Here is a 22506-nt window from a genome sequence, read left to right as displayed (position 1 = left end):
TGTGGGGGCGGAGTCTGACGGTAGGCGGAGACGCAGTTCTGGCGGTGGGGCGGGGAGGGGGCGGAGCTCGCGCCTCGAGGTTCCGGCCTTGGGGGCGGGGCCCCGGCCGCCCCGCCGCGTTCCGCCGGGCCGTTCCACTCTTCCGGCCTCGCGTTCCATCCGGCGCCTCCACCTTCCGCCCGGCGCAGGCTGTCGGCGCGAGGGTAGCTGGGTTCCACCGTCGCGCGGCCCTCGCGGCGCCCGAACCCGCAATGTCGGGCCCCAACGGGGACCTGGGCATGTCGGTGGAGGCGGGCGCGGAAGGCGAGGACGACGGCTTCGGGGAAGCAGGTGACCAAGGGCGGGCTGCTGAAGCGACCTTTGCTTTCTCAGGGCTGCCGTCCTGGAAAGGGGAAGCGGGGCCGCGCTGGGGGGTTGGAAGAGACCGCAGAGTCCTCCTACTCCTCGCCCCTGGTGCTGCGGCTGCAGGCGCCGGCGGGGTGGGGGGGGTTCAGGGCGAGCACCTGCGAGTGGGTCCCTGGAAACCACAGCACCAGAGAACTGCGGGCAACCGGCCCCCTTTTACAGATGGGGAAGCTGAGGCCGCTTCAGGATCACTCTCCCTTTTGGCATTTGCTCCAGCCGCATCCTGTAGCCCCTGGGGAGACGGAGACTCCTGAGGGGATGGGGCTGGTGGTCCGTCTTGGCTTAGTGGGAGGATCTGTCTGGGTGGGCGAACCCGCCCTGCTGAGTCAGCATCTCCAGCCACCTTTGTCGGTGTGACCCGGAGCCTTGGCGAATGTGACCTGCTTACAGAGCAGCCTGTTGCCTGCCCAGCACTGCGAGGGAGGGGGGCGGAGAGAGACCCATCAGCTCCCTGTCACCTTGGGGAGCCTCAGTTTCCCCGTCTGTTAAATAAGACTAATGATTGGTGTCTCCTGCATTAAGATGTGTCAGGATTAAATGAAGCAGAAAAAAAAAATGGAAAATAGTTAATAGGATCGAAGCATGCAGGTGTTTGGTGAGTGGTTATTTTTCTCTGTAGCGTAATAAAGATTGGTTTCTCAAGTCGAAGGGCAGGACTTAGTAAATGTGAGAAAAGTATGCAGTCTGCTTTTTGTTTTGTTTGGCTAACAGCTTTATTGAGCTCTAATTCACATATTATACAATGTATCCATTTAAATTGTACATGTCAGTGGGTTTTAGGATGTTCAGAATCATGCATCCATCACAGTAGTTTCAGAACACTTTGATCACCTGGGAACTGCATTTAATAAAGAGGGAGAGGACCTCCCACAGGGTAGTAAGTAGTAGGCTGGCCAGTTTGCCCTGGGCGCTGCAGGTGAACAGAAGCCAGATGTGTAGAAGGAAGCCTACAGTGGCAGCGAGAGCCTTCAGAAAAAGCCGCTCAGGTGTCACACTGAGTGGGTGTTGGCAGATTCACGGGACTTAGTGCAGTGGGGAGGTGGCTGTCCCAGGCAGAAGGCAAAGGCTTAGCACTGGCAGTGCCCTTGACACAGATAAAGCCTGGCCCCAGTGGTGTGGGGACACCACCTGCCTCCGGCCTGTGTCACCTGACACAGAATGCGCAGTGTTGATAATAATGACCATCTACTAAGTACTTGCTGTGGCCAGACCCTATCTGAGTTCTTAATACATTGGAATCCTCACAACCTGGTCCTTATTCCCGTCCCAAAAAGACAGCAGTCACTGGCTGGGGTGGAGCAGAGTGGGGACCGAAATCCAGGTGCCCTGCTCCCTCTGAATCTTGGCTGTGCCACCAACCAGCTGGCGGATCCTGGATAGGTCCCTTCCTTCTTGGGCCTCAGTTTTCCCATCGGTACCACAAGGGGCTTGGACTCTACAATCCAGGAGGGACTTTCCCGGACTGTCCTCTGTGAGGTGTGCCAGCTTCGGGCGATGGTGCTCTTCCCTCAGAATGCACACTTGCACCCATATCCCAGACCCACTCCTCCACCCTGGCCTTTTCCAAACACTGCCAGCAGCTCCCCTCTTTGTCCCAGGCTGGCAGCTGAGTGTGTCTGAGTCACAGGGCTGGCTCCGAACTGGGTCCGCAGTGGGCACAGGCCCAGATCTTGGATCCTAAGGGACACTGTGCTGCTGAGAGGCAGGTCAGGAGTGGCTGTGGAGGGGGTGATGGTTTCTGGTGGAGACCAGGGAAGGCTTCTTAGAAGAGGAGGCGTTTTGAGCTGGTCCTTGAATGACTTGTGGTTGAGGCATTCTGAGTGGCAGAAACAGGTGAGCAAAGGCAGAAAGGCTAGAAAGTCAGAGGCTTTGTTCACTCATCCATCCATCCGTCCATCCATCCATTCAGCTAGCGCTTACTGCGTGACCACGAGGGCACCACGGAGACAGCAGGGAACACAAGAACATTCCCCGTCTCACAAGCTCTCTAGTCTGGTGGGGGACACAGCAGCACACACTCACAGTAGTCTAGCCTGAGGTGAGGGCTGTGGAGGTATGTGGACGACAAGGGGATCAGGAATAGAGGCCCGATCCCGTCTGGGGAATTGAGAAAGCTCCCTGTGGCCACATCCATGCTGAGACATGAAGGATGAGGGACTCATCCAGGAGAGGGGGAGGGAAGACAGGAGGACGCATTGCAGGCAGAGGCAACCGCATGTTCAGGGGGCGGGAGGTGGGTAGAGACCGGTGAGAGGAAAGGAAAGGGCATGGGAGGCGGGGCTAGAGGGGGCGGGACTCGGGGCGGGGCCTTGGAGTCTGGGCGGTGCTTTTCCGGGGCGGGGTTAGGGAGCCTCGGAAGAGCTGGAGAGTAGGGCTCTGGCCTAGACTGGCTGATTCCAAAGGTGGGCTCTGGACTCCTAGGCTGTTGATGAAGGAAGTGGAGAGGAGACTTGGCACCTGGCAGGACTTCCTGGGCAGGACACTGTCTGGCTGACTTTCCCCGAGCACCCTAACCCTAGAAAAAAGGATGGGGCTGGCTGGGGGCTCTAATAATACCACTAAGGTGTTATTTCTTTTCACTTTTGGTATCCACCCATTTTCCAGATGGTGACACAGAGGGTCAGAAAAGAGGTGTAGGGACTTGTCCAAAGCCCTTTTGTCCCACAGGTAGGGGGACAGTTTGGGGGAAGGTGTCTCTGAGGAGACTCTCAGAGAGCCAACTCTTTTCCCTTCTCCAGAATATGCTGCCATCAACTCGATGTTGGACCAGATCAACTCCTGTCTAGACCACCTAGAGGAGAAGAACGACCACCTCCACGCCCGCCTCCAGGAGCTGCTTGAGTCCAACCGGCAGACACGCCTTGAGTTCCAGCAGCAGCTCGGGGAGGCCCCTAGTGATGCCAGTTCCTAGGTTCTGGGAGGCCCCAGCAGGCCCCAACCCTGCCTCCCTAGGCAAGACTCTGGCCTGGGTACTCCCCACCTGGCTTAGATACCTTCTCAAGAGCTGGCCTACTGGTGGGTCTGCCTGCCTCAGTCACCCTTCCGGTATACCCCTTGGCATGCCTGGGCCAGACCCCACCACCCGACATCCCCTTCTGGGGTCAAACGTGGGCCCACAACCCACCCGCCTTGCCTGCCTGCCAAGTTCCGGGGCACTTCCCACTCTACCCAGGCCTTGAGCATCCACATTAAATGGGTCTCCGACACCACTGTGCCTCTCCTCTGTATCCTGGGTGTGAGGACTCCACTGGCCCCCAGAGGTGACTGGCAACTCACGGGCCTGCTGGTGGGGTAGGGGTTCTTGGCCTTCTTGTTATTTCTGGACACAGAGGGAGCAGATGAGGGGTGAGGCAGGGCTTCCTTCCTACCTGGTGCCCTCCTGGACAGCAGTAGATTCCCCAGCCCAGCTGTGACAGCACGGGACGTGCTGTGTGACCCTGTGGATACACTCAGCTTCTCTGGGTCCTAGGGCCTTTCACTAAGACAGCCAACTCCTATTCATGCTGTGTAATCTCGCTCCTGGCCTCAGTCTTCCCAGCTGGCCAATCACGGGGTTGATCTGCTTGTCCACCTAGCCCTGATGACCCCATTAGAAAGGGAGACAGGCTGTGAGAGAGAAAGTGCCTTGTGACCCCAAAGGCCCTGCTTAGGGAGCCTGTCTGGCCTTCCGGCTTGGCCACTAGAGAGGGTGGATGCTGGCTGAGAGCAGGCTGGGGTGCTCCCTTTCCCCCATCCACCCAGACAGAAGGGCTGGTGGGTACTGCACAGCCAAATTACCTTCTTTTATTCGACTTTCAGTAAAAACACCAACCATGTCAAATTTCTACACAAGACTTCTGTAAAGCACGGTGGACCCCAACCCAGACAGGGTGCGTGTGAGGCGCTCCCTCCATCAGGGTTTGAGGCGTGTTGAGCGCCGCGGTAGTGAGGGCGGAGGGGGTTGGGCTGTCACCTTGCTGGGGGTTTTCGCTGGGTCCTGGGTGCTGGGCTGGGTGGGTGTGCGGCCGCCAGAAGTGAACAGAGCAGTCAAGGCGTTGCGGGCGTTGATCGCACACCGGCGGCTCACGGGCCTGCTGGTAGGGCTGGGGTTCTTGGCCTTCTTGTATTTCTGGACACAGAAGGTACTTAATGAGGCAGGGCCTCTCCCCAACCTGGTATGCTCCATGCCAGCAGCTGCCTCCCCAGCCTGGCCAAGACTGCATGGGACATGCTGTGACTGCGTGTGTGTCTGTGTGTATGTGTGTGTGTGAGAGAGAGAGAGAGACACCCCATATGGTGCTCTCAGCCTCCTGGGGCCAGAGCTCTGGCATTAACAGCCTGGCCCTCAGCTCCCCCCAGAACAGTAGCAGGAAGAGCTGGGTCCCACCCCTACTCAGGTTCCCTCTGTGGGCAGGGCCTCCTAGGGGGTGCGCCGGTGTGCTGAGGCCAAGTGCAGGAGGAAGGTGGCTGCTGGCCATGCTGGGTGGGCAGGTGGGGCAGGAGGCCCCACTCACCTGCAGGTTCTCGAAGTGGGCCAAGGACTTGCAGTGGGAGAGCTGTGCCCCCGAGTTGCTGTGGTAGAACTTGTGGCAGATGCGGCAGATGTAGCCCATCACAGGCACCAGGAAGTCCACACCTGTGGGACAGCAGCATCCAGGGACTCACCCCACTAAGCCAACCTGGTGGCCCTCCCTCTCTGGGGCCCCATATGTTCGTCCACCCTCCAGGTGTGAGGAGAGAAGAGGACGAGGGGAGAGGCCGCCTGGCCAGGAGGCTGTGCCTGAGATCTGGGGGCTGGGCCCCCGGGGCCTCAGCTCCTGCAGGGGGGCGTCGGGATCAGAGTCTTACCGTATGCGGTATTGGGGCTATAGGTCTCTGAGCCTTTCCACTCCTCTATGGATATATCTCTGGACCTCACCTAGAAATATACAAGTGTGGGCCTTGGTTCCAGCTTCCTCTGTGCTCTTCCCACACGCAGGTGGGGCCTGGTTTCCACCCATGCTTCTCAACACCATCCCCTTGATTCCCAGGAGGATATCCAGGAGGTTGTGGGTGGCATTCTCTGAGCCTTAGCACACGCTGATCCTGCCAGAGTGTCCTTCCCAATCTATAATTTTTGAGTTCAGCTCAATCAGTCCCCTCCTCCAGGAAGCCCTCCTGCTTCCAGAGTGACCATAATCCATGCCAGGTATGCCCAACACATCATGTATGTCCTCTCTGAATCCCCATGGTTCACCCATTTTACATAAGAAGAAACCGAGGTCCAGGCACAGTAACTCACTTGTCCAGGGTTCACAGAGGAGCAGGGTAGATAACCCTGGTGAGCCCTAAACCCTGGATACATTCTTAACCACGAGCCCCTGCCAGCTCCCTGAATGCCTGATGTTGCAGTGACCTCAGTCCCGGGGGGCTGGGTTTCAGGTGATCAAGGATGCCTCATCTCACCTGCTGGACACAAGCCCCTTCCGGAGGAGGCCCCTTCCGACTCCAGCTGCACAGCCCCACCATGCTTGGTAGAGCCCTCCTCCCCTTACCAGGCAAACAAATGTGCCTTCCAAGAGTGACAACCACTCCCCTTTGCCTGGGCTTTGACCCACCTTCACAGCCTGAGCTGGGACTCCAGAACTGGGGCTCAGAGAAGCCAAGGGGCTTGCCTGAGGTCACGCCATGGCTGGTCGCATGTAACAAAGTGGCCTCACCCCAAACCCACTTGGGGCTGAAGACCACCATTGCAACCGTTCGTCCACAGCCCCTCCACGATGCCCCTCTGGCTGCCCCTCTCCACTCCGGCCTGCAACAGGCAAGCTCTGGACAGGCAGGGGCCTTGATCCCCATGTAGTGCCACATCTGGCACCAGGGCCTGGCTCAGAGTAGCTGCTTTTCTTTTCTTACACGAAAAGAACCCAAGTTCCTCCAGGTCCTTGCTTGTTATGAGCACAGGCTCTGAAGCCTCGCTTCCCAGCATCCAAGTCGGTGAGATTCAGCCAGGAATGTGCTTGGTACACAGCTGGCATATAATAAATGCTTGGTGTTGACTGCTACTACCATCATCATCCTCATCTCACGCTGATGCTTCCCGTGTACCCCGCACAGTTCTCTCCAGTGCCCTTACTCGTGCTTCCCGTGTACCCCGCAGTTCTCCTCAGTGCCCTTTTACTGGCCTGGGATGCCCTCTCCCTCCCTCAACACAGGTCCAGCTTTCAGGCAGGCTTCGAGGTCCTGTTGCTGGCCACCTGTGGTCCTCACGACGTGTGTTTGCACCTAGTTGTATGGAATACAGTTCCATGGATACTAAATCATGGCCCACGTTAGTGCCTACAATGCCAGCAGTGTGCCCCTGGCCTCTGGGAGGGGGGTGAGGTCCCGCCTGGTCTGGGAGTCTAGTCTCCAGCCTGCCTCCCACGCCCCACCCCGCCCCAAGCACCTGCTTGCAGAATTCCTCCTCAACCTCAATCTCTTCTTCCTCGTCGTCATCATCCTCCTCCTCCTCTTCATCACCCTCAAAGCAGCCCACGGCATCCACCGTGATGAAGTGGTCCTCATCCTGGCCGGCTGTCTCCTTCTCGAGCATCTTCAGCTGCCCAGGGGGATGGGCCAGGGCTCAGGTCCACTCTAGGCGGCTGAGGTGCCACCCCCACCCCCCTGGGCACCCCCAGAGCCCCAATCCCTCTGGACTTGCCGAGTTCAGACTGAGCTAAACCTCAACCCGCTGTGTGGCCTCGGCCAAGGCTCTGGGCCTCCCTGGGCTCACATCCTCCAAGGGAGCTGGGGCTACCTCCTTGGCTTTGTCCTTGTGTCCCTGGGACTTCACGTGCTCCACAAACTTGCGGGGGGTCTTGAAATAGCGGTTGCAAATGGTGCAGAAAGGTCGCAGGGATTGCTTGGCGATCTGGCGAAAGGAGGGCCGGCCAAGTGGGTGGCGAGCAGTGTCCCCAGGGGCCGCCAGACTGTGCCCAGTGACCCCTCCTCTCCCACACGCAGGCCGCCACCTCTGGCATCAGCTGGCTGTGCTCCGCCCCTTCCCTAGAACATGGGCACACGTCCCCCTCCCCGTGCCATGGGCTTCCAGCAGGTGGCAACAGAGGACAGAGATAAGGCAGGGCCAGAGAGGAGCTGCCAGAGGACCCCCACGAGCCCTGTGGCTGGGAGACAGCATTGTGGGCGCCCTCGCAGCTCAGACCTTGTGGTCCTGCGTCCTGCGGTGCTGGATCAGGTCCCCCATGTAGTAGAGCTGACAGGTGTTACACCAGCGCCTCGGCGGGGGCTCTCTGAATGGTGACAAACAGAACGAGTGTGACACGGCCCTCGTTGGGAAGACAGCCACTCTCCCAGGATGCGCCATAAATGTAATGCAATTCCAACACGATGTGTTTTTAGAAACTTAACAACGGTTCTGAGATGCATCTGGAAAAATACTTAGACAAGAATAATAACCACGGAAGCTGGGCGGGGAGAGACTGAGAAGCATCGGGGACACCAGGAGGCTAGCAGGACGGTGACAGACCTGAACCTACCTGGCCCTGACAGAGCAGATGCCCTGTCCTTCCTGGAGCTGTTCTTGCCCCCCACCCCCAGTAAGCCAGACTCCCCTCTGATACCCCAAAGGGCCACTGCCACAGCATTTTCTACAGCAGACACGGAGGACCTGATCACCTCTCTGCCTCCGCTGGACTGTGGTGAGCTCTGGGAGGCCAGGGACTCCCACTGCAGGTCCCAGGGCCAGGCACGGGATCAGCCCCGAGTTTCTGACTGTATTGGACGAAGGAAGAACAGGCAGCCTATTGGAAGGACTGTGGGCTCAGGGTACCCGGTCAGGCTTCAAGGGGCAACATCATCAGGAGACGGTTCACTGAGTTCCCTGACCCTAAAGCTTGTTTGCAGGATGGGCCACACCTTTCTAGTTTCCTTGCGTCCACAAGATAGATTTTTATATAACTGAGCTCATTCTGCAAATGCAGACTGGAATCCTGTTTGGTTTTTTTTTTTTAAGATTTTATTTATTTATTTGACAGGCAGAGATCACAAGTAGGCAGAGAAGCAGGCAGAGAGAGAGGAAGGGAAGCAGGCTTCCTGCTGAGCAGAGAGCCTGATGCCGGGCTCGATCCCAGGGCCCTGGGACCATGACCTGAGCTGAAAGCAGAGGCTTTTACCCACTGAGCCACCCAGGTGCCCCTGGAACCCTGTTCTAACCTGACATTTCCACAGCCTTCTGAATTCCCTGCTACTGTCCTACTTAGGAGCTGTTCTACCACATGGACAAGCCTGAGCTAACCATCCCCCAGGAGAGGAGATCTGCCACACTTTCCAAAGAAAATTCTTCAACCTGACAATCCTCTGCAAGGAACGTCTTCAGGAGTCACCTTTCTTCTGTATTTATGATTACTTCCCCCAAGGAGAATTCCTGGGTCCCCTCCCTGAGCAGGGGGAGGTTTAAGGCTCAAGAATGTGCTACACGCCATGTCGGGAAGTTCTTCTCAAAGTGAGAACCATCTAATGGAGAGGCCGCTGCCTCTGGAGAGAGCGCTCCGTCACCCAGGGCATGCAAACCGCAAGCTCTGAGCTGTGACCCTCTGTGAGTGCTCCCAGCGGAGTCCCCAGCCACTGCCTTGGGGCCTGTCCAGCCCATGATGGGGTTGGATTCGGCCTCCCTAGGCTTTGTTTCACTTTGATTCTGAACTAGCTGCTAACATTCTGAAATTGGGAGACTTCACGTACAAAGCTGGGTTTCTAGATTCTCCGGAACAATCAGGAGACCTGAGGCAGAGGGGCAGCTGTCCTGTGGGACAGAGCCCATGCCCCCCAGCACATGAAAGGTCTCCCAGCGTCTACCAGGTCTCCTCAGCCCATGAGCTAGTCCTGGACTCCACAAGGGCTCATATTTTGGATCAATGATGCAACCACGACAATAAAAGGGGGAGATGGAGGGTAGCTGTAACCTCGGGCTACAAGATGACCAAGGGGGAGGGGTCAGCACCTATGCCAGGGAACCAGGGGTCTGTGCCATGACCCACTTCCTTCCCATGTGGGTGGTCACACTGTTCCTGCCTGGATGGCACCTTAAGAGACTATCTAGTTCATGAATTCTTGCACTGCACCCTTTACCAGGCCATTTTACAGATGAGGAAAACTGAGGTCTACAGGTAAACAGTTAACGGTGTGAAGGGGCCTCTGGTGGTGAACAATACTGAACCCAAAGGGAGACCTTGCAGATGGTGGACTCAGGGCCCCCCATCGGCCTGGCCTGCAAGGCCGTCCACCCCCCCGCATGGAGCCTTCGAGATCCCCCACTCACTCATCTTCTCTCTCCAGCACATCCCGGGGCACGGGCAGCAGGGACAGGAGGCAGGCCTGGCTCGTGTGCTGGAGCTCCCCGAGCCGCTGCTGGTGCTGGGTCCCCGACATGTGGTTCTGGAACTCCTGCGGCGGGATGAAGAGTGAGCCCGGGATCAGTGGGGGAGGGTGGGGCCTGGCCTCAGCTTCATGGCCACCCCGCTGTCACCACCACCGCCACTGAGGCCATTTTTCTTACAACAGCCCTGCGGGGGCCAGAGCATGATGGTGAACAGAGGCGCCAAGTGAGCACACAGCAGCTGGAGCTTTGACAGCTCCCCCTGGGCACTGCGTGAGCCCCTCAAAGACAAGGAGCAGTATGATTGGCCTCCAGACCCCACGGCTCTGCTAAGGATGACACTGGCAAGCAGTCACAACAACACAAGCATAGTGCTGTTAAGGCTACTCTGCTCGCTCTGGGCTGGGCCGGGGGCTCTGGACTTCAAGGTCAAGTCACCAAATCTTCAGAGCCTCCCAGCAAGGTGGGTTCTTGATGTTTCTTCATCTGATACACATGGAAATGGAGGCACACATAGGGGGAGTCTGCCCTCCGGAGTCTACACTGCTAGCCAGGGCTGATTCAGACCTGGCCTGCTGGAACCGCAGATCCTAACTTCTTGGCTGGTCGGGAAACGTCTCCAGAGCAGATGCACAGCTGCCGTGGCAGGCGCTCACCGTGCTCACGGGCCACTCGGGCAGGGCTGCCTGGCCTGGGCACGCCCTACAGACACCCCCACCCTGCCCGCCGGAAGCCCCCTCCCCGGGCCCGGGCCTGCAGTACCTGCTGGCTGCTACAGTTGGCCTTACAGAGGTAGCAGAAGAACTGGAGGGTCTGCTTAGAAGGCGTGCTGGCGGCGGCTGGGGCAGTGGACGCAGAGTCGCCAGCGCGGGGCACAGGGGTGATAGGGACGGTGCTGAAGGCCCGGCTGTCGCTGCTCTGCAGGATGGTGACCTTCAGGGAGCCCCCGGCACCCCACACCTGCACCGGGAGCAGGGGCAAGAGCTACCACCGGCGGGGTACCTGTGATGGGCCAGGCCCCCCATGCTCTGGCATCTTGCCAGAACCTTCCTGACAAAGATGGGGAAACTGAGGCACTGAGCTGGTAGGTGACTGTCCAGGCTCACAGAGCTAGGGAGTACCACAGCCAGGACTCGGCCCTAAGACCACCCTGCCCCACCCTCCCGTGACAGATGGAGAAATGGAGGCCCAAAGAAGGAACCGGGTTTGGCCACAGTGACACCCTGAGGCAGAACTGGAACCCGAACCGCATGCGTAGGTGTGGGCTCTGTGCTCTCTCCCCTGGAGCAATGTTCCCCCTATGAGGGGACCCTGGGGTCCGGTCTGGGGACAAGCAGGTTGGAAGGGACTTGTCGCCACAAGTACCTCCAGTTCTTCCAAGCAAAGGCATGGGAAGGCAAAGGAGCCACAGTCAAAGCCAGTCTGCTCTGCCCAGGGCTCACGGTGGTGGGGAAACAGGAGGGGCCAGAGGGGTTGGGGTGGAAGACCCTCCCGCTGCTGGGACCCTGGTCCCTGAGCAACCCCAGCAGCACACCAACCCACCCCTAGCATCTCTCTGGCTCTTTTTTCACATTCTCCCACATCGAGGCCACCGGTCAACTCGTCCTGGCTCTCCACGCTGACCTGGGCGCCCCCCGGCTCTGGGGAGGCCTTCTCCGGGCCTGAAATGATAGATGAGTCCATCTCCCACCGGCCTATGGACCTGGGATTGATAATCCCCTTCTCTACCCACGGCCAGGCCCTTGAAGCCTCTGGTGGGGACAGCCCCAAGCCCTGGTCAGGACGCACGGCGCCAGGGGAGGAGCCAAGGGTCCGGGCAAGGCTGTCCCATGCCGGGGGAACTAGGCGCCAGGGCTCACTTACCGGCTGCAGTATCTCTCTTATCCGGCGGCGACTCCGGCGCCGGCTCCAGTGTGGGCACCAGCACCCGTGGCGGGGGCTGAAGCCGTCCCTCAGTCTGGTCCGGCGGCTGCCCGGGCGACGGCGCTGGAGGGTGCCCCCGTGGCTGATCCGGGGGCTGGACCTGAGGATACGTCTGCGTCTGTGCCTGCTTCTGCAGTTGGGTCTGCACCTGGCCCGGGGCCTGGGAAGGTGCCTGGGGCTGCGCCTGTTTCTGAGGCCCCGCCCCCTCCTGCCCCGGCCTCGGCCCCACAAACTCCGGAGAGGTCTGTGTCTGCGCCTGCTTCTGCGGTTGGTGCCTCGCCGGGGTGTCCACGGGGGCCGTCAGTGGCGGCGTCTGCGGCTGCACCTGGGCCTGGATCTGCAGAACCCGTGGCTGGAATCGTGGCAATACTCGGGCTTCCAGTGGCTCAGGCAGCAGCTCGGGTGTCTGTGTCTGCTTTGGTGCCGTGGTGCGGGCCTGAGGTGGGACCTTCGCCTGCAGCTGCCCGGGGGGCCCCTTTTCTGTGGGCAACTCTGAGCTAGAGAGGATGGAAAGATAGCTTCCAGCGTCTCCCAGCTGACCCTTTAGGGGCTTCTCAAAAAGGCCAAGATCCAAGTTCAGTCCTAGTTCTAGCACGTACAAGCTGGGCATTCTGGGAAGGGCCTGCAGTTCTCCCGGCCCCAGCCGCGCCTAATTAAATTGGGAGGATCACTCAGCCCTACCTCCCATAATCTGCTAAAATGAATCCAAGGCCCTGTAAAGCTGCCCACCCTCTGCCCACTTGGAGGCCCAGATGCACACGTTCACTTGTCCAACTCAGCCACCTAGCCTGCCTCCAGATGGCTCAGTCCCAGGGAAGACACCAGAGACTCTGGCCAGGGGCCTTCCCAAGTGAGATACAGAAGTGGGTTTGACCTTCCTCCAAGCCAGATGCCAAGGCCCTTTTCTTCCTCCAGCTCCCTAAAGAGTCCTGACCACCCCCCACAAAGCCCCTCAGCCCCAGCCTTTGCAAGAATGAGGGTATAGGTCCCCTGGGCCTGGGCAGGTTTTCAGCATCGGTTACCTCTTTGACCTCTTAGCTGGTGGCTCAGATGCCTCGCAAGACTCGGGGGTAGGTGCTAGAGTGCGCTTCTCCTTCATGATGTCACCTGGGCAGGGTGGGGAGCCTTGGTCTGGAACGGAGGGCAGAAGAGTGACTGCCGATGCCGTGTAGAGCACAAGCTAGCTCCGAGAGATGGGGCCTGGGCTCTCCCTGTGCCAAGAGCCCTGCTTCCCAGGTCCGCCTCCATCACTGACCCTGCACCCACCTGCCCCAATCCGTGGCCCCTCCAAAAGCCCAGCAGCCTCCCTCCCTTACCTTTCGGCATGTTTGTTCGGGACTCGACAGCTTCCTCAGACCCCTCTGGGGGGTCTGACTCGTCCTCCACGGGCGTGGTCTGAGAAGAAGAATCCTGCTTCCTTTCAGAAACTGGTTCTGACATCTGCCGCCCACCCTTGTAAGTACACCCTGTCCCAACAGCAGAAGTGATGGTCCCCTAGGAGATGAAGGGGCCTGGGGACCTCTGGTTGGCCTGGTCCACAGGAGCCTACAGATGATCCTAAGCACCCCAGGAATCGTCTCTAGGTGGGTCCATCTAGCTGCCTGGCTGTTCAACCAGATTTGGAGGATACAGAGGAGCCCTCCTAATTCTGCAAGCATCTTCTCCATGAAGCAACCACAAGGATCCTTCTAAAATGCAAATTTGATTGTGGCTTTTGCCCCTTTCAGTCTGAAATCCTTCTTGGACTCTACAGTAATCCTTCCTTACCCAAGCCCAAAACCACCACCCAGTCTGACCTCTGCCCACACGCCCCCACCTCCAGCCAAGCTTCCCCGCTCTCCCCCTCACCCTCTCTAGGTCCACACTGGCCTCCTCTCCGGTTCCCCAAAGTCCTAGGCTTCTTCCTGCCCCAGGCCCTCACCCACTCAAAGGTACTTCTTACAGGAAGCCCTCTTGACCCCAGAGCAGACCCTTCATACGGGTTCCCAGAGAAGCCTGGGCTTCCTTTTTGTGGCTTTTTCCAAAGTCTTAATTCATTGGTGGGAATATTATTTGCATGAATGTCTCACCACTGCTGCCACCTTCTGCCTGGACCTCCCCAGCCTAAGACCTCCATGAGGGTCAGACCAGATGTGCCACTGGCACCAGGGAGGCCCCTAGAGGACTCACAGATGTCTGCTAAATAAATGCATGGCTCTGGCCGGTCCCGGGCACTCCAGTAAGCCCCAGGAGCCTGCTCCCGCCTCCCTGAGCCCGAGGAACTAGCACCGGGCAAAACATGCACCGCATCAGGACTTCGGCCTTTCAGAAACTATCTGGCTCTCATCCCGCACAACAGGTGCATTGCTGGCCTGCAAGTCAGGAGGCCTGGGCTCTGGGTCTGTGCAGCCCAGGGCAACCTCCACCCCACTCCCTGAGCCTCAGTTTCCCCAGATGTAAAACGAGTGGCAGGGAGCTCTAGACAAGAAGACCATGTGAGGACAGGCCCCAACTGGCAGGCTGGAGGCTGGGACCCCTCTCTGGAGGGAGACGCCTCACCTCCAGATGTGGGCTGGCCTCAGGGTAGCCCAAAAGGGGGGCGTGCCACGCCTGCCCTGGAATGTTCTCAAGAGCGTGCTGTGTGTGAGGAGCTGCTGGGACACTCAGGGACAGGACAGTCCCAGAGAAGTTATCCCCTCGCAAGTCTCCTTGACTTTCTCTGCTTACGTCAGAGAGAGCCTCCTCTGATACCTTTCAGCCCCCAACCTCCACCGCCCCATCTCCCAACAAGGCTCAAGGAGCTGGGGGTACAGTTCCAGAACCTTTGGTTGGCAACAGTGTAGAGTTTAGGGTTTCGTAACATTGTTTTACCCCCTTACCTTTCTTTTACTTGCAGGGACAGCAATTAATTTAGATTGTTTTTGAAATTTCAGGTAGTGACATAATGTTTCCTTATTAAATAAATGTAATGGAGAAGGTGATTCATTTAGAGCTAAGCCCCCACCCCAGGTGCCTGGCTTTTCAGCTCTCCAAATGTCGCCAGCCAAACTGACATACAGGTTTTGAAGACTAGGTACAAAAGACCAAGGAATATAAAATGCCTCGTTCATTTTTTAAATATTGATTAAAGGCTAAATGATAATATATTTTTTCCCATACTGGGTTCACTAAAATCTGTCGGTAAAATTAGTTTCACCAGTTTGTTTTTCCTTTGTTAATGTGATTACGAGAGACATGTAAATTCCATGTATGGCTCTTCTTTTCTTTCTACAGGGCAGCGTGGATTTACTGAAAACCATTAAAGGGCACCTCGAACTACTAGAGTGTTCTGTCATTTGTGTCTCCGTGTGTTTGCAAAGAGAGAAACATCAGGTCAATTAAGATTACTGGTGGTGTTTGGATATGGAAAACATCGCATCCATTGGATATGGAAAACATCGCATCAGAGGTTCACAAATATCTGAAATTTGGGAAACCCTAAACAAGGCCAACTTACGCTCCTCTTTTTACATATGGGGAAACTGAGGACCAGACTGAGCCAGGTGGGTGCAGCTGGGCTGATGCCCAGGTATGACCTTCCTGCTACCATCCCCGCTCTCAGCACCACCAACCCCCATCGGCCTTCACTTACCTTGCGATGAGGGGTGCTGGAGGTGGGAGTGCGGGCCTGTTTCTGGGGAGTCCGCCCTGAAAGGTTGATCTGGGAGGGGTTCATGGGGACCCCGACAGGAGGGGGACCCAGCAAGGACTGCCGAGTGGCCTGGGGGAAGAACTGCTGTAGATTCGGGGTAGCCAGCTGCGGGGGAGTGAGGCTGGGGGGCGTCAGGTTCGGGGTCGCCAGGCTGTAGCCCCGGAGGTTACCTGCGGGCAGGAAGAGGGGAGAAGGGTTACAATGCTGTTGGATGCTAGAGGCCAGGGTCAGGCGTCAGCCCCCCAAAGCAACATGGAAACAACACAGATGACTTTAATAGGGACCCTTCCCATGCAACAGCAGCCAGGGGAGAGAGGTGAGAACCGAAGGCCCACTCCCACCTTGGGCATTGGTGGTGAGGGGGCTTTAGGGCTGGCTTTCTGCTCAAGCTGAGGAGGAAAGGGACACCCTGATCAGCAGCTTGCGCACACCCGCAACCCCACTCCCTCCAGCATGCTTTAGGGCACACCTTAAGATGTGTGAGACCCAGCACAGTACCCCTAGGGAGAATCAACAAGTTGACTGAGTGGTCCCTGGAAGAAGAAGACGTTGTCCTATCCCCCCACCCCCTTCAAAAGTCTACTGGGAACCTGGCACTCGCTAAGCACTTTGCATGCACGGCCTCAGTCACTCGGCCCAGCCCCCCCTCAGGGTGGGTGTTATGGTCCCAACCAATGACAAAACAGGCACAAAGTGGAGGAGTAGCTTGCCCAGGGTCTCTGCTCATTCTGCCTTCACTCCTCTCCACCTGCTTAAATCCTTCCATAGCTCCCTGCTGCTTGGAAAGGAGCCCATTCTTCACCTTACAGGGGTCTGGCCCTGCCCTCCTCCCACACCTCCTTTCTTGCTGTTCTCCCCACACATGCACCCACTACACTCCAGCCATATGCTTCTGTGCATCCCTCAGCAAGCTGGTTCCTTCCCGCCTCTGGGCCTTTGCATATGCTGTTCCTTCTGCCTGGACTTTCCTGCCCTGACCACCTCCGGTCATCCCTCAGATCTCCCGTTAGGTGTTTATCCGCTGAGAGGCCTTCTCAGATCTGCTGTGTGTGCCCAGAGGCGCCAGCTTCCCTGTTCTGGGACGAACTGCACAATTTCCTTGTCTGCTTCCCACCACCCAACCACCCTGGAACTCCTATAAGGGCAAGCACCGCATCGAACTCAGAGGCCCAGTGCTCAGGAAGTTCGAGTGTAAGCGACAGTTCGAATCCTTGCTCCAAAGCTGGGATATGAAGCATAGGGGTTGAGGACATGGGTCAAATGTGCTGTCACACCTAGTTCAAGTCCTATAGCCCAAGCTCTGTGACCTTGAGCAAATCACTTCCCCCTTCTCAGCCTCAGTTCCCTCATCTGTACAATGGGATAATAATAGTGCTTGACCCGTGGTTTTATGAGGATTCACTGAGATATACAAGTGTGCCTGGGATCCAGGAGTGTTCAATTAACATTGACTTAAAACAAAACAAATACAGGTACACACATGTGCAGAGAGAATGCCAACCGGCTATTAAAAACAGTAAGAACAAGAGATCTCAAAGATCTAAAAGAAAAATGGACAAAGGACATGGACAAGTCACAAAAAGAAATATGAATGTTTAACAAACAAATAAAAAACGTTCGACTGAACTAGCACTCCAAGAAATATAAATTAAAATATTAATGATGTAGCTTTTTTGCCAACCAAGTTAGTAAATCAGGTATATATACATATATATATATAAAAAAAGCATATAATACCCAGTGTTGCTGTGGGCATGGTGAGACCGCTACTGTCGTACGTGGCTGGTGGCATTGCAAACTGGTCCAGTCCTTTGGGAAAGCAAGTTGGCAATACTTATCAAGAGCCATAAAACATCCGTCCCCCGACACAGCTTTCCTATTTTTCAGAATACATTCTAAGAAAATCGTCTCAAACATGACATTCAGCCCCGTGTTATTTAAAACAGAAAAAAAAAGAAAAAGGAAAAAAAAGGAAGAGTGGGGAGAAAAAGGAAGCAGCTGAGTTTAGGTACAGAAGGGCTTGCCTGCCCGTGGAACATGAACAGCTGTTAAAAAATAATTTTTAGGGGCGCCTGGGTGGCTCAGTCAGTTAAGCAGCTGCCTTTGACTCAGGTCATGATCCTGGGCTCCTGGGATCAAGCCCCACACGGGGATCTGCTTCTCCCTCTCCCTCTGCTGTTCCCCCTGCTCATGCTCTCTTTCTCTGTCAAATAAATAAAATCTTAAATAATAATAATAATAATAATAATTTTTACAGAGACTGTCAAATCATCTGGTGAATGATCATGTCATTCTAGTCCAGGAAAAAGCAGATACAACCTTTCACTTCCATGTCAGTAACCAACCACAATCATATACAAATACCCAAGTTTGGGCCTAGAAAAAATTGGGAGGAAATACACCCAACCCGTGACAGGTGTCTTCTGTTTTTGTTTTCCTTCAGGAGGTAAGTGAGTCTATCTATGACAATTTGGGGTTCCTTATCCTCTAAAAAAAATTTTTTTTCACTTTTGTTTGACAAGTGTGACTTTTAAAATGGGAAAGAAAAGGAGGGACATGTATGTGTATATATCGTGGGTCCCTGTGCGTGCTTTTGTCTCTCCACCTATCCACTGACCATTTTTAAATCAATTCCAGGACCTTCCACGCCTGTGTGGCAGGGCTGGGAGTGACAACCAACACATCTTCCAACCTAGCAGCGTACCCCGCTGAATGGCAGGACAGCCTAGGGTCTAAGAACACAGCTCTGTAGCAAGACCTGGGCTCTAACTCTCCCTCTAATCCATACCTACTCCCTGGGTGACCGTGGGCACATGATTCCTCTCTAGGAATCAGTTTTTTCATCTGTAAAATGGGACCACGAGTGTATCTTCCTCCACCCCCCCGCCACCCCCAGGGTTGTCAGCAGAGCCGAGGAATTGTGTTTGTAAAGGTCTCAGCACAGTGCACCACCCAGAAGGACACAGCAAGCCACAGCTACCGTGCAGGAGGGGCTGGGTCCGAATAGGAGCTTGCCCCAGGTCACTGGGGTCCTAAGATTAATACTGAACGGGCTCAGATATCTGGAGCAGCATCTTAAAAGGAAGAGCTGAGAGACTGCTCTCCACATGGGGAAACTGAGTCAAGGGCACAGGCCTACTACATAAGGCTAGAGACACCCACACGGAGATCTAGGGGGTCAGAAGGCTCAGGCCTTAATATCTAGGTGCATGATCCTGGGCAAATAGTTTCCCCCAGCTCTGGACCTCAGCCTCCTCATCTGTCAAATGGGATGCAGGGGAGAGTGGTCCAAAGAGATCTTTTTCTCCATCATCTCATCTAATCTGAATGGGAGTGAGTTTGTGCTGAGGACTGACTACAGAGCCAGCACCACGGCCAAGGGCACGCCTTTGCCATCAGAAAGACCCATGTCCCGCTGAGCAACTCTGGGACTATCACCTCCTGCAGCCTCTGAGTCCTCAGCTGCAGACTAGGACACCGAGGGTAGCTCCCTCTCAGAGTTAGCATGTGGATTTGCTGAGACTGAGTGCCAGCGGGGATGCTGGGGATGCAACATGGGCACCAGCATGAAGATGCAGTGAGAAGGGGCCGGTCCTACCTTGCAACTGCTGCAAAAGCAAAGCTCTCTGTAGCACAGAGCCATTGAGGAGGGAGGCGGAGTTGGCACCTTGGAGATTCAGAAGCTGCTGCTGTGGCTGCTGCTGGGGAAGTCCCCTGTGTGTTGGAAGTCGGGGGGGGGGGGGGGGGATGTCAGAGGGCTTTGGAGGCGTCAGACCCTCCCTCTTCCCTCACCTCCATTCCCTGCCCCTCTCTACCGCAGCCACGAGAACCTCTCAAGGTGGGAACTGACGGCTTCCGGGGCTGAGAAAGGGGTGTCCCTGGGAGAAAGGGCTGGGATGGGGTTTCCACGAGGGGGGTTCTGAGTGCCAAGGCTGAAGCCGCCCACCCCTCCGGAGGGGAGCTCACCGGCTGACGGCCATGGGCAGCGGGGCTTGCGGGGGGGACTGCTGGAGCAGCTGCTGGAGCTGGAGGAGCTGCTGCTGCTGGAGTTGCTGCTGCTGGAGCTGCTGGTTGAACATGGTGGCTGAAGGAGGGACACGGAGTAAGGCAGGACCCCTGAGTCCACGCCTACCCACCCCCGCCCCGTGGCCCTCAAACACCTGCCCGCTGAGCTTCACGGCCACACCCCAGTCCTGCCAAAAGCATGCCGCATTCGCACCCTGATGCTTTCAACACCCCTGCCCCCGCCACTTTCCCGCAAAGCCTGCCGACTGTCCTTCCCTCGAACGCCCAACCCCGCCCGCCATCTCCCACACTCCCGGGACTCGGTCCTCCCCCGGGCGTCCGACCCAAAAGCACATGCCCCGCCCCCAGCCTTTCTCGCGCCGTCACAGCCCGATGCCAGCCCCTCTCCACACAGTCAGCCCACCCTAGTGCCTATTTTGTGTCCATAACGGCACCCCCAGCCTTTCGCTTTGGCCTCCGAACAAAGTGAGAGGAAGGCTTCCCTCCCCCACTCCGCTAACCCTTCCTCTGCAGATCCAGCCGGAATTACACATCAAATCCGGTCATCCCACCTGCCCGCGATGCCCGCAGCCTCCATCCAGGTAGACCCTGAGCCTTCCGGGCGTCCCCCAGTCGCGCTCGGGCCGCGCACTTCGCTTCCCCGAACCCCCTCCGCAGTCGCCCCGCCTCCACTGACAGAACTGGCTGGGCAGCTGGAGCTCGCGGCTCCCCCCAGGCCTGGCCGCTTGAAAAGCTGGTCTGCGGACCGGAGCGCCGCAGCGCCCTCTGGAGGACCGGAGGACCCGGTACCGCTACCCGGCCGCGAGGTCCTGCCCCGCGTTCTGGTCTCGCTGCAGGGAAGGGGCCGGCTTACCCGGCGCCTCGGCTGCGACCCGCACGGCTGGGGGCTGACAGGGGGCCCTAAGCGGCGCAGACCCTCCGGCCCGCGTCCTCTGCCCCGGGAACCAGCGGCTCCGAGCCCGAGGTCCGTCTGTCTCCCGGAGGGGTCTGTCGTCTGGCGGAGACATCGCGGGCGACTTCGAGAAGGACTGTTCCCAACCGACCTCCCCGTGGCTGCCAGTGTCCCGCGATCCGGGGGCCCCGCGCGAGGCTGGGGTGGGAGGGGCCGTGCAGCCGTCGTCGGAACAGGCGGGGACCGAGACCCAGCGAGAGGGTGACAAGCACAGCGGGCTGGACAATTTGCCCTCGAAGCGGGTGGGGATGTCCGACTCCAGGTGTTTCTTCGATTTCACTCGGGACGGGGTGAGGAGGGCTGAGTTCTATTATGAAAAACGGCGCTCATCCTGAGCCTAAAACTGTCCTGCCCCAAGGACTCTTTAATGAAGACTCGGTCCCTCATTCCGGTGCCCTTCTCCTTGGTCCCCACATGGAGTCACTAAGCCAAACAACCCTCGGCTCTAAGCAGCGATCCCTTTTCCTTTTTCTGTTACCTAAAACCGTCCCCTAAAGGTAACAACAACCCGGGGCAATGGGCTTCTATTGCATTAAGCGCCGCTTTTGCGGGGGGCACGGCGCACGGTGGCGCTAGAGGCAAGCGGACTGGAGGCCGGTCCCGCGCGCTCGGCGGCTGAGGCCCGAGTGAGTCAACCAATCGCTGCAGTCGTGTGACACGCGCAGCCCTAAAAGCTCTGGACCGGCTCCGCCGCAGCCCGGGGCGGCGGCACCGGCTAATTCCGCCCGGATTTAGAGGCGCGGAAGGTGGCTCGACGTGGCCACCGCGCCAGGCGGGGGCCGGAGTCAGTAGGACTGCCCTTGGGTGGAAGGGCAGCCTGGACCGTGGGAGCTTTGAAGGCCTGGTCTTGGGCATAATTTTATCCCGAAGGGCAGGGAGCGCTAGGGGAAGGTGTCTAGGGAAGAGTGTGACAGCATCACCTCCGCCCGGCTTAGAAAACTCACTCTGGTGAGAACCAAGACGCAACCAATGGGGACGGAGAGAAGGAGTTAAGATCCTTAGGCTTCCCAACTAGGTCCAAGCACGCAGAAGTCTGAGAGGTCGAATCCGGGCTCGACTCCCTTCTGGCTAGGGGACCCGGGCCCCCTGGGGAGTCCTCTCTGAGCCGGTCTATAAAATGGGTGTTCCCTCCCTGGGTGGGTGTGAAGATGATATTACGTAATGCTAAGCGCTGGCACTTGGCACTGAGTGAGCTTAGCAAATTGCCAAAGTAAAATAAAAAACACAAAATAATGCTCATGCCCGTGATCCTGTGTTGATTCATCTTTCAGAAAAGCAATCTGCAAATTCTCTATCAAGACTCTTGAACGAGTTCTGCCCTTTGACCTGGTGGTTCGGCTTGTAGGCAACGTGCCAAAGAAAATAATCAGAAAGGAGATTTTTTTAAAGGCAGCAGGTCATTCATGGAAACATTATTTATAATGGCTGTCTGGAAAGTCATCAACTTTAGGGGAACAGCTAAGTAAATCACGGTGTCTACCTTTGAAGGAGTAGCACACAGCCATCAGAAATTATGCTTTCAAAGGTTATGCAAACACCCACGATATGATGTGAAGTGTACTCAGCAGGTTACAAAATTGCCTACACCATTATGATCCTAGTTTTAGAAAAAATAAATATATGTGCGTAGTGGGCTCTTGGGGGGGTCACTTTCTTTCCTTTTTTCAATTTGCTGTAATCGGTTTGGATGACTTTATCATGGGGAGGGAATGGAACATTTTTTAGAATGTATATGACTTTGTCCTGACTCCTTGAAGACAATACAAGATAATACCTGGTAACTTGTTGGGGACACTGTTGGGGCAAAACTCATGTTAATTGCTTTTAACCAATCTCTTGCTGGCAAAGGTCCCCAATGTTCAGAGGGAAAAGAGATGCCCCCTCTCTTTGCATCTGAAATGAAGTCTGAGGCTGTAGCATTACCTGGAGGTCTCTTACTTGCCTCTAATTTGAGCTGCACCTTTATCACGTAATGGACTCTTATGCTCATGTAGATCTACCTCCAGACCTACCCTGCTCCAGGATTCTGCCAGTCTCTTCCCGTGATGCTACTCATAGCGTAATTATTACAGTTTGGAAATATATTTTAATGCCTGATAGTACAAGCCCCCAACATTTTCATGCTTTACAAAAAAAAAAAAAAAATCTCTTGTTAATTCCCAATTATGTAAATAAAATTTTTTCCAGCTAAATTGCAGAATG

The 22506-nt window shown here is 56.5% G+C and overlaps 2 protein-coding genes across 12 annotated transcripts; one reads left to right on the top strand and one right to left on the bottom strand.

Annotated features, from left to right (window-relative positions):
- Window positions 1-41: 41 nt before the first annotated feature.
- C12H9orf16 (chromosome 12 C9orf16 homolog) lies at window positions 42-3614 on the top strand. The gene is made up of 2 exons (XM_032307202.1): window positions 42-330; window positions 3144-3614. The coding sequence occupies exons 1-2, from the start codon at window positions 252-254 to the stop codon at window positions 3314-3316; spliced, it is 252 nt and encodes an 83-aa protein (XP_032163093.1). The 5' UTR covers window positions 42-251; the 3' UTR covers window positions 3317-3614.
- On the bottom strand, window positions 1098-20423 carry CIZ1 (CDKN1A interacting zinc finger protein 1). 11 transcript variants are annotated; one of them, XM_032307196.1, is made up of 18 exons: window positions 20206-20420; window positions 19293-19410; window positions 18925-19040; window positions 17064-17135; window positions 15267-15496; window positions 12973-13066; window positions 12679-12787; window positions 11597-12153; window positions 11276-11394; window positions 10496-10693; window positions 9677-9801; window positions 7565-7652; window positions 7160-7273; window positions 6809-6961; window positions 5233-5302; window positions 4899-5020; window positions 4358-4513; window positions 1098-2221 (listed from the first exon to the last, which is right to left on the bottom strand). In XM_032307196.1, the coding sequence occupies exons 1-18, from the start codon at window positions 20357-20359 to the stop codon at window positions 2168-2170; spliced, it is 2649 nt and encodes an 882-aa protein (XP_032163087.1). In that variant the 5' UTR covers window positions 20360-20420; the 3' UTR covers window positions 1098-2167. The 11 variants fall into 11 exon arrangements, with proteins under 11 accessions (XP_032163087.1, XP_032163083.1, XP_032163082.1 ...); XM_032307190.1 differs by lacking the exon at window positions 1098-2221 and adding an exon at window positions 2244-2827 and having other exon boundaries at window positions 12973-13051; window positions 20206-20422; XM_032307193.1 differs by lacking the exons at window positions 1098-2221; window positions 20206-20420 and adding exons at window positions 2245-2827; window positions 19904-20087.
- Window positions 20424-22506: the final 2083 nt, after the last annotated feature.

Source organism: Mustela erminea, chromosome 12 (assembly GCF_009829155.1).
Source record: "Mustela erminea isolate mMusErm1 chromosome 12, mMusErm1.Pri, whole genome shotgun sequence".
Taxonomy (NCBI): domain Eukaryota; kingdom Metazoa; phylum Chordata; class Mammalia; order Carnivora; family Mustelidae; genus Mustela; species Mustela erminea.
This window is presented reverse-complemented; position numbering and strand designations above follow the sequence as displayed.